This window comes from Malania oleifera, chromosome 13, assembly GCF_029873635.1.
Source record: "Malania oleifera isolate guangnan ecotype guangnan chromosome 13, ASM2987363v1, whole genome shotgun sequence".
Classification (NCBI taxonomy): Eukaryota; Viridiplantae; Streptophyta; class Magnoliopsida; order Santalales; family Ximeniaceae; genus Malania; species Malania oleifera.
Genome location: NC_080429.1, coordinates 74978481 through 74990347, shown reverse-complemented (window position 1 = coordinate 74990347; position 11867 = coordinate 74978481). Strand labels below are relative to the sequence as shown.

The following is an 11867-nucleotide window of genomic DNA, read 5'->3' as shown; positions in this document are numbered from 1 at the left end:
TTATATTAAGAGAGAGAGAGAGAGAGAGAGAGAGAGAGAGAGAGAGAGAGTGTGTGTGCCTTGCAAGGATACAAAATCCTCAAAAGTAAAATAGAAAAAAAAAATACTAAAATTAGCCTAGAAAACCCTTCTTTAAAACCTTACATTTGTTGGACACTTCAAATTTGCTAATTCCCTCTAATCCTTCTTCTCTAATCAAGGAAAAAATGAATGCAAGAAAATCTTTAACAAAGAAAAACCTGAAGAGATGGGGAACAAGAGTAAGATGGAAAAGGCTCCAGGCAATGCTCATTGGATGCAAATAAAAAATAAAAAAATAAAAAGAGAGAAAAAAGGAGGAAGATAAAAAGAATGTATAATGCAACGACTGAATCCTAAAACAAAAGGAAGAAGGCAAGAATGACAATAAGTTGTGGGGAAGGTGTTCCATGTATAGGAGGGGGAAAAAAAGAAAGAAGAAAGCTTTCAACAAGAGAGGAGATTAAAGGGGCAAAAAGCATAAAACAAAATATGATATTTGAATTCGATACAAAAAATATTTTTTAACTTTTCTATATAAATTTTAACTAGAAAACAAGGTGACATTTTTATAATTACTTAAAAAATTAGATATATTTACAAAAGTAAATAGTATCAGTAGTTTTTATTATCGTTTATTTATTTTGTATAAATATTGTAAATTTTAAAAAATTAACTAACATCTCTTGTACTAATTTGGAGAACTAAAATGAAAAACAATAACTAATTTCCCACAGCTTATAGTGTTTTTCTCTATGTTATCATTAGTTTTTCAGTCTTAACTAATTCATTTACAAATGAGACAGACCATGGGAGAAATCGCTTCACATACCCCTCTTCGAGAGTGAATATCCTCATTCTAGAGATCTTAATCGCTGCTAATATAGGTGTTTCTTTCTTCCTATCATTTGGTTTTTGCATGCTCAACACCAAGGCAGATATAATAGAACAGATTGGCCTTTAATTTATCTTTTCTCCTAAATTAGCAGCAAAGAAATGTATGCATTTCAGCCTGCAGCCTGCCAATGACATGAAAGAACTATCCTGGCCGGCTATAATTTCAAATTTGCTCATGTTTGTTCATTCCATTTCTTATCATTTGGCCATCTCCATAGCCCACAAACTATTCTGGCTTTCAATCAGCCCTGAGAACATGGAGAATTCCGAAAATCCAATTACAAACCATCAACGGCAAAGGTTTTTTTTTTTTTTTTTTTAATTATATTTTATTTTGGGGGCCTCCAGGGGAACAGGGAAAAAAAATAAAAGAGAGAGATCTTCACTGTATAGACGTTTAAGCCTGAAAGCAAACAAAAAGGTAAGCTCTATCGAACTGTCTCGGCATTGATTGCCAAAAAAAAAAAAAACTATTACAGCAAAAATAAGTTTACCATAATGTTCAACAATATTTGAAGGGGGTGTAAATGATTACAACAAGTTGCAGTGATCTTCCTACTCCTTTATTACTTCCAAATCAAGAAATTTTGAGAAGCCCAAACCTAGCACCACCTGAAATCTTTACATTCTTTCCATCCATCAACAAAAGTTGAAATATTTTCAAACACAAAATACACAGCTACCTTATGAGGTGGGCATGCTTGCATAGAGAAGAGTGAAGAAGAGTTCAACGTCTGGTACACGTGCTATTATTTGGATAAACCGTTCTCTACTTGGTTCCTCGAGCAGTAACGGACCCATCTGGGCAACCCTTGGTAAAAGTTTGGCCAGTGGCATCCCTGATAATAAATTGCTGCCTCCCAACTGAACTTCAATATCCTCCATAAGTGAACCCACTACATTTTTCAATGACTTCTCCACAACATTTCCAAATTCAGCACTGCAAATAAAGAAACAACACAGAAAATCAAGCAAAAAAATTAAATGAGGCTTTTGGGTGGCAAATGTTTGGATTCAAGTTCCCAAACCTTTAAGAAAAAAAAGTAGTATGGTTTTTTTTGTGCACGAGTAACAATGAATGTTGAGTAATAATGATATTCTTAAAGCTTAAGCTGTTCGGTTCAGTGGTTGCTAACATGCAATCAGAGCTTCCAGGGTTCTATTCTTTTTGCCTGCATTTATTGTCCGTTTGTCAAAAAAATTATGCTGTTCCATATGATGGAATTTGTGTTAGTCTGTTTATTTCTCATGCAACCAAGCTGCACGTGCGGGGGAATGTTGAGGCTTGATATACATTGTTTGCCACAACCTACAGCTTACGCTTTTAGGTAAAGTGGTTACTAACAGATGCTAAGCTTGTATATATGACTGACAAATAACCTGTACGTTAATCCTATATTCTCACATAAATGACGAGTAATGCTCCATTTTAATAACTTCCAAGTAGTTCAATATTTGCAAAAGGACAAAAAAAAAAAAGGAGATTTGGGACGTTGGTATCTTTTAACCTAGCTGTTATATCAAGAGGATGAAATCTAAAATATAGGTCATTACGAGACATCCTTACTTCCTGCAGTTGTTTCCAAAAACACTCATGCTTATTTTTAAGACAGCTCAGTCATGTGACATTGCACAGCTAGGGACAATGCCGCTTAAAAGAAGTGATTTCATGCATGCAAGGTCCTAGGATCCAAGCAAATGGTTTCCAACAAAAAGTTGTACTTTTCTAAACTGTTGCATGGGTGAAATTCGCAATTCATATATTAGAACCAAGCGGATTACTGCATTTTTATCAAGCTATGTCACTTCTCTAAATTTTGGAATCCAAAGATAATTATTTTACCTTGATAAAACAGCACGTGTCTCCACCATAAGTTTGTCAAATTGGGTCGAGTCAAAGACACATGTGTTGTCATCGCTGGAAGCTGCAACCTGATTGTGATCTCTAGTATCATCAGGGATCAAATAATTCACCCATTGATAGTGACTCCCCATGGTCATGAATGTATCCACTATCTGTATAATCATTTCATGAAGTGCTGGAGCATTGAAGATATCTCTCAACTGCTTTCTGCACATAAGAAGGGCCCAAAATTATGTAAAATGAAAAGGAAATAGATGATTCACAAATACGTGTAAGATCAAATGGGGATGGGAATACTTTGTGGGCATAGTGGTTCTATGGAATCCTTGATGCCCGTCATGTAAGATCAAATGCCTGTATCAAGAATCCCAAACTCACATTCTCAAGAATCCTCTAAAGATTCCTTGAACCAAATGACTAGTTAGATATTATAGCACCCCAGCTTGGTGCATTCCTCCTCTAGCACCATCTAACTCAATGTAATGCTTGGACAACATTCCGGACTGCAAGAAACCCCACCTATGGCATGTGTAATTCATAATTTTTTCCAGGCAACTAGTCCCGAGCCCAAAAGAGGATGGTCGTGTAAGATAACCGATGGCTAGCACAAGATTTTGTCGAGTCATCGTTACATGGAATCTAACAGAATGACAGGCTAAATGGGGAAAAATGAGTGGCTAACAAAAAAAAATTTATATTTAAGGCTCAGATGATGTTGCTGATGCAAATGGCAGCATCAGGATCATTTATAAAATGCTGGGGTTGAAACAAATCTAGCTTCATTTCACAGGATGCTCCCAATTTTTAGGGCCTGTTCTGCTCTGGAAAACTGTTTTCATTTTCCATTTTCAGTTCCAAAGAATTACAAAAATGCTTCAAGTGTTCTAGCATTTGCATAAAAAAGTTAGAAAAGATCTTGTTTTCCATTTTTCTATACAAATGTTGGCAAACTAGAAAAGAAGGTGACATTTTTGCCATTCTTTGGAAAAATGGCAATGAAAGAACTTTTTTCCAAAACCGAACAGGACCTGAACAATTATAAGTCCATGAAATCCACCATTCCAAGGACATGATGGGGATTCAACACAGGGGATGCAACCTTTTTTCCTTGCTGCTTTTGCCCCCCAAAAAGAGCGACAGTAAAATTAGATTTCCATGATTGTAAATTGACATATTTTAGATGAACTTCTAATTTTCATGCCTATTAAATGATGGAATCAAAAAAATTAACTTCCACAGTTGTAAATTGACATGGTCTACATGAACTACTAGTTTTCAAGAAATAGAGGAAAACCTTACCCCTTGAGAACTTCTGTTGCTGCAGTCTGCATATCAGATATCAAATGAGGCAGGCCTTGATTGGCAAGAAAATCCGCACATGCCAGAAACTTCTGCTGGTCATGACTATCAAGGGCATCAACTCCCTCCTATAAGAAAAAAAGTACAGGAATAAGTACTAGCTGCAAGCCCCAAAAAGGCATGAGAGATAACAGGATTATTTGAAGGTAGGAACAGGCATATATACAATACTAATGGTAATTATACATAATATAGAAGATAAAGTGATAAGCTAACCATAAGACTTGTTCATCAAAATATTGTTAGGGGACTATTATGGGAAAAGAGAATCAACAGCAAAGGGCATATGCAAAACCAAAGCAGTGAAATGAAAATTAAACATGCAAGAATGCAAATATGAGAAGCACTATAAATTCTCTTTGACCAGTACATGAGAAAAGCTACAAACAGAGGATTAGAAGAAGCAAACCTCAGCCAATAAATATTTAATGCAAATATAATGAGTTTTGGATCTGCTGATTCTTTACATGAATTTTAGTTCCACAAGCTTGGACACAATGAATTTTGGATCCATAATGATCCCCATGACCATATCTCTGCCTTATTTTGCCAAGCAAAAAAAGAAAAAGAAAAAAGACATGCTAATATCTGCAGCAATTTTCTATGGATTTAATCAATTTTCTTGCCTTTGTAAAATGTTTCTACTTCAGTATTGTACATAACTGCAGTCTACATATCATGAGGTATAAACTCTGGGTGTACGTCTCTGTAACAATCAATACTAGCCACCAAGACACATGCTATGTGTGTTTCGTATAAAGTTGCAAGCCTGAGCAATCTGATCAGTAAATTGAGTATCAGCACAACCAAGATTAGGAGGAGTGAAATCCCAAAGGTCAGAGAAGAAGAAAATAGAGTGGACCACAGGAGATCACGGTTTTAAATAGTGATCACACCCATAATGTTACTGTTACCTAACCATTACATAATGGTTTTTTGGCTTAACGATACTTACACACTGCTAAATCCATGGGAAGAAAAACTGTAGCGGCTGTTTGGATGCTATCGTTACATAATGGCCATTACAGCCATTACATAACAACTACAGGACTGTAATGGCAAAAAATATTTTATTACTTTTTAACCTTTTCTTCTCATATTTTTCCCTTTTTACAAGTCATTCTCGATAAGCTATCTAAAGAGAAGGGGAGAAGATTATAATGAAAACGATAATGATGTAAAAATTATTTATTATTATTAACATTTACATAAGATGCATTAATTAACAATTTAAGGTGGATGCTATTTTTTTTAAAAAATATTTGGTTTGATAATATTAGTAATTAGATATTTATTTTCTATATTTTTCAACTTCAACCTTCTGTTCTTTCTAGCTTTTGGCGTGTTCAAGTTGTTAGTACTTTATTTATTTAAAGATAAATGTAATTATTATAAATTATAATTTTAAAGCTTTAGTCCTAGTTATACAATATAACTTGTTCGTCCAAGACTCTAAATTTGTTAGATTTTTATTGCTTTAACAAATAAAATAGTAAATTGTTTAATTTATTGCATTTTTTGAACGTCTAATGTGCCTAATAGATTAATGAAGTGTATAAAGTATTTCGTTTTATTAATTAATTTATCACATGTGATTAATGAAAAAATGAAAATATACATAATTTTCCTACCAATAGTAGTTTAAAACAAAGGCAAAATATGTTTTCATTTACTAAACAATGTTAGTAAGTTGAACTAAAGAATGCAAATGCACTGAAACTCTTTTTAAGAAGGGTTACCAGCTTAAAACATGCAAATAAACCAATTTACATAAGATTGTGTGTGCTTGAAAAAAATTCATGGCTGTTACACCTACTTCCCATTATGCAACATTTGTCACTCCCGCTTCCCACTACACCATTACAGTTATGCTACCCTACCTGCCGGCCGCTACCGCTATTTAAAACCATGCAGAAGATATATTTCCCAGACCAGCCATACTCCAAAATACATACTTTCAAGGATAAAAACAACCCCAGATAAATAATACAAATACAGGCCTATATTTTAAAAAATAACACTCCAAACACTCCCCTTAAGTGAGGGATGCATAAATATCACCAAACCCCAACTTGGTACAAGCGAAGTAGGTCTAAACATAGCCTTGGTGAATAAGTGTCCAGGATGGTTATAGGACTTTACAAATGGAGTAGCCGCAATCTTAATCACAACATTTCTGTTGACCCTACGGGATTGTTCCTTTTATGTAGAAAAAGAAAGATGTTATTAGAAGAGATAAGAATGCACATACACAGAAGGATAAGAAATCCTCCCACAAGGAAATAAAAACAAAAAATAATAAATAACACAAACAAGTTAACAAGGCCTGCCAGTCCCAATGGAAATCTGAAAAAACATGTTCCCTTAGCATCCCACTGCAAAAGCCCAAAGAGAAGCCATATATTGTATCCTATCCTAAAACAAAGATAAAATCAACCTTTTTTGCAGTGAAAAGCCAGATACCCCACAAAAGTGAACACTGCACATCTTGACAAATGACCAGCATCCTTACTCCTAAACCTCTAAACGAAATAACCAAAAGATCTTCCACTGTCTCCGGACAAGCCCAATTCTCTCCAAATAATCCAAACAACCAAGTCAAAATAGCCCACGTAATTGAACAATGTAAAAAGAGAAGAGCAGAAGTCTCTGAACTATTAAAGCACAAAGCAGAAACATCTGTGGGCAATGCCTTAGAAGGCCTCCTGCTCCTGAACAAACTATTACTGTAAAGCCTATATTGTGAACCATCAACCAAATGAATGCTTTAATCTTGGAGGGAACTTTGGCCTTACGAATAGAATACCACAATGAATCAAAAAAGACATGTTAGATCTAATCAGATTATCAGAGTAAGATTTACCCCCTCCCCCCACCCTCTAAAAATAAAATATAAATTAATTGATGAATCCAAAGCGCTGTTTTATGTAGTGACTGCAACTGTTAGGCATTATGCAACAGTTTTCTTTTGGCTTCCTGATACCAATACACATCGCTAAAATCATTGGGAAGAAAATTCTTAACCATAGCAGCCATTGCATAACAACAGCAGGACTATTGCAGCAAAAAAAGATATATGTATGTTTTCCCTCATTTTTTGTTTTCCCTTTCATAAATCATTTTTGATAAAATATGAAGGGGGGGGGGGGGGGAGGCTATAATGAGGACGACAATGATAAGAAAAGATGCATTAATTAAAAGAGATCCATTAATTAACAATGTGATATGAACACTGTTTTGTTAATAAATAATTAAATATTATATTATGATAATATTAGCAGTTTGATATTTCTTTTCTATATTTTTCAACTTCAACTTTCCTTTCTTTTCTAGTTTTTGTTGTGTTCAAATTGTTAGTACTTTATTTATTTAATAATAAGTTTACGATTATATACTATAAATTTTAAAGCTTAGGTTTAACTAATACAATATAACTCGTTCGCCTATATTTATTAGATTTTTTATTACTTTAACAAATAAAATAATAGAAATTGCATGATTTATTCTTTTATTTGTATCCCTTATGTGCATGATAGATTAATGGAGTGTATAATGAAGTTTGTTTTATTAATTAAGGTATCACAAATATTGTTAATGAAAAAGGGAAAATAATAATAATAATAATAATCAATAGCGGTTTAAAACAAACGTAAAATTAATTGCCCTTACTTAACAGCATAAGTTGAGCTAAAGAATCCAAAAATGCACTAAAACTCTTTCTGCAGAGTCAAAAACTTAAAACATACAAATAAAATAATACACATAAGACTGTGTATCCTTAAAAAAATTGATGAGCGTCATGCCCGCTTCTTGTTATATAACATCCACGATTCACTTCCCACTACACTTGTTATCACTATGCTACACTATTTAAAACCATGATCCAAAGCCCAATCCTGAGCCCTTCTATTTGAAGGGAGACAATCCTCCTCAAATGAAAGCAAAGAAGAGAGCTCCTCCACCCCACCCACCCTCATCCCCATCATTTAAATTTCTTTGAAAAGAAAATCCCCAGTGAAAGTATCACCAACAAAGATTGTTCATGTAGCACTAAAAAGTGAGTTTTTGGATTATAATAATTAGGTAAATCATTATAAAATTCTATTTCTATTACAATAATTTTAGATTTATATTATTTTTTAAGTTGTTATTTTAATCATATTTTTAATTGTTATTTGGTTCAAGGGAAAAAATGAGCATTTGTTCAATCAAGTTTTTAATTTGATTTAGTTTTAGAAATATTAACTAAACAGGTTGTTGGTTTTTAGTTTTTAGTTATTGTTTCAGGTTTTTTGTTTTTGCTTCTGGTTCTTGTTTCATAATTTTTGATAGTGGTACCAGATGGCCCCTAAGCTTTTTCCCATAGATTGACTAATGGGAAAACGAGATGTAATCTAATTAGAGAATTAAAGTTGAGGAAGGGGGAGATGGTTGACTCAGTAGAGATGCTTGGTTGATTAGTCAAGAAATTAATGTTTTTTTTAGTAATCTTTATGCTGAGGAAGATTACATTAGGCATATGATTGAGGATTTGGATTCGAAATCCTATTTCTAATGCCCAAATGCCTTTGTTGTAAAGGGTTTTTGAGTAGGAGGTGGAAAGGGCTGCTGTGTTTGGTCATAAGGCTTGGATCTGGATTGATTTAATATGGCCCATTTTTTCCCTAGTTGTATTGAATATTTTTAAAGAGTTTTATGGGAATGGGGTTCTTGGGAAGAGTGCTATTTCTATGTTTATGACTTTGATGCCTTAAGAGTCAGCCGTTTAGGTGTTAGATTTTCATCCTATTAGCTCAGTAGCTAGTGTTTTTGAAGATTATTGCCAAAGTTTTGGACTTCTAGTGAATAGGTTGACTTCATGTTAATTGATACTATTTCACAGGCTTAAAGTACTTCTGTAGGGCGTAGAAAAATTTTGGATTCTATTTTAGTTGCTAATGAGGTGGTGGAGGACATTTCTTGAAGGAAAGAGAAGGAGATTGTTTTTAAGTTAGGTTTTGAAAAGGCATATGATTGGTTTTGTCGGGATTTTCTTGATAAGGTTTCTATTAAAAAGGATTTGGTGCAAGGTGGCAAGCTTGTATGGGAGGATGTTTATCTAATGCATTCGTCTAGATGATAACTAATGGGGAACCTCAGTCGTGGTTTAGGTCTTCAAGTGGTGTTAGGCAAGGGGATTCATTTTTTTCCCCTTCTTGTTCATTCTTGTCATCGATGCTTTAAGCAGATTAATACATAGTGTTGTGGATAGAGGATTTGTGAGGGCAAAATTGGGATGGAGAATGCGTTAATGATAGTAACTCATTTATAGTTTGTAGATACTATTATTTTCTTAGATGATCATGGAGAGTATTTGTGATTTTTTTTTAGCAGATTTCTAGGTTAAGAATTACGCAGGTGGCTACTGCTAATAATTTGGAGAGGAGCACTAGAATTTTCAAACAAGTGGCTACTGCTAATAATCTGCTTTGGAACAGAATGATATATCTTGCATCACTGCGGGTGTCGGCTAATGGAATTCTTCATCATGTTTCTTTGTAAGACCTGCCGTGGGACTGGATGGCTCTGCTTCATTGAGTTGGCTTTTTGTAATTTATTGTTATTAATGCAAGGGGAGGATTTTTATTCTCCCTGGTCTATTTTCCATTTTTTCTTGTCTCTTTCTTTTTTTTGATGTATGCTCTTCTTTCTTCTAATAAATTCTTTGATCATAAAAAAAAAGTAAAATATTTTTAAGATGACTATTATTATTTTTAAAAAAATTTAACAAAATTTATGGATATTTTTATTTTAATTATATTTTAAATTCATGTGGTTATTTTATTTTAGTTTTAATCAAAATTATGTATCAAATGAATGATTTAATCCACAATGATAATTATGAATATTAGTATTTTGGTGACAACAGGTAGTCAAAACAACTGGAAACTATAAAATCCAGATTCCAAATTTTTAGAAATCAGCTAAAAACTTACAACAGAAATAAAAAGCTAGCAACATAAACAAAGGATGCCAACCAGCCCCCTAGAGATAAAATGGCCCTCCCCTAACTTAAATTTAAGTATTTTGCCTCCAAGTCCACACTTCCATAAGAATTACATGCCATCATTCTACAAAGACACAGACTTAGCAACCTCAACATCAGAAAGCCTCCCTACTTCCTCTTTTCTATCCAATGCACCAAAGTCTCCAAGAATGCTAGCCTTCCAAACCCTCATATTCTCAAACACTCACTTAACCTTTCCCTAATCTAGGAATGGAAACAATGATGATCAATCCACATGTTCTCAAAACAAAAAGAGGTAGGAGTCCACTTGACCTTACTAGGCTATAGCATGATAAGGAAATGATTGGTATAGACAACAACTCTTGCAGAAAATAGGAAATTCAACCTCCCAAACACAGGTAACTATCCAAACGACTAGCTATCACCTTCTACCTACCAGCTGACCAAGAAAAAATAAAGCATCCTCCAAAGGAAGCTATCTCTACCCACACTCTCCAACAAAGGTATCAAAATTCCGCATACTCAAGACAACCTGAGAGCCCCCTTTTCCTGCAGAAAGTTTGACTGCAATAAAATCAAACCCCCCAAAAATTCACCTAAGATAACAAAATCCAAAAACAGCATATACCTCATCCCATAAATATGAATGAAGAGTTGGCCTAGCAGGATCATGAATAAAAGGTAAACCACCACCAACCCCACCCTTAAACTCCAAAAAAAAAAGAAAAAGAAAAACCAACTAAACAAATACATTAAAAGAGAAGAAACCCTACTAAAAAGTGACCTCTGGAAACAGTTCAAGTATCCCACACAACTAAAATACCCCCAGCAGCCACCTAGGAAGGGAGAAATTGCCAATCCTAACATCTATCATTCAAAATGCCCCTAACTATCCACCATCCAAACTCTCAAGTTTGGTTTCTTACAAGAAAACAACATAGGGAGAATACGTAATCAAAACCTCCCAATTAAACACCTGTTCCAAGTTTCTCAAGCCTACCAACATTCCAACTAATGACCATCATAAACTTTACAACCCCTCCCCCTTCTCTTTTCCTCTTCTCCCATGATTAACAAAGCAGCAAGATTTTTTAGTTAGTTTTGAAATCTCTTTTTTCCTCTCTCACATGAAATAGGTGCAGCTCTCACTTGAATCTCTTCCCTAGGGGGCTAACGAACTAAATACCCATCCCTTTCAGAGATGTTGAGGGTCTTGGCCATCTCTCTTACCCAACAACGACCACCCCCCCCCCCCCAGGGGGGCCACTCAACAGGTTAATAGAAATGACTCCTTCCTCATTATCTTCCTCCCAATAACCAAAGAGATATCAGTTAATAAACAAGTTTTCTAGAATGGGGAGGATATATTTAAGGAATGTGGGGTTCTCATGATCATCCTTTGCAGTACCCTTTCAGTATTGGAATCAGCAACAAGTCCTTAAGACAGGACAACATAGGAAGAAATGATGTCCAAAGATGCCTCCTTTGAAGCAATAAATGGATCAGCAACGCCCCTCAAATGGCAAACACCGACCTGAGCATTCTCAGAATCTCAGAGGATCTCCCCAGATCAATAGTCCCCCTCCTGCTGTCCAAACAAGCATCAGTCACTCAAATCTACCTGTACTGAACTAATATCTTTATTCTTCTTCATGTCTTTAGAAATATCAAAATCATCTTCAATTCCATTATCTGCCATCAGTTGATCAAGCAATAATCCTT

At 34.6% G+C, this 11867-nt stretch overlaps 1 protein-coding gene across 2 annotated transcripts in view; it reads right to left on the bottom strand.

The window, feature by feature from the left end:
* Positions 1-1281: 1281 nt before the first annotated feature.
* The window catches only part of LOC131145507 (peroxisome biogenesis protein 3-2-like), a 34237-nt gene continuing 23651 nt past the window's right edge, over positions 1282-11867 (bottom strand). For both annotated transcript variants that reach the window (XM_058094635.1, XM_058094636.1), the window contains exons 5-7: positions 4079-4206; positions 2759-2986; positions 1282-1855 (exon numbers count right to left, since the gene is read on the bottom strand). In XM_058094635.1, the coding sequence (XP_057950618.1) occupies positions 1600-1855; positions 2759-2986; positions 4079-4206 (612 nt within the window). In that variant the 3' untranslated portion in view covers positions 1282-1599. The remainder of the gene's footprint in view (positions 1856-2758; positions 2987-4078; positions 4207-11867) is intronic.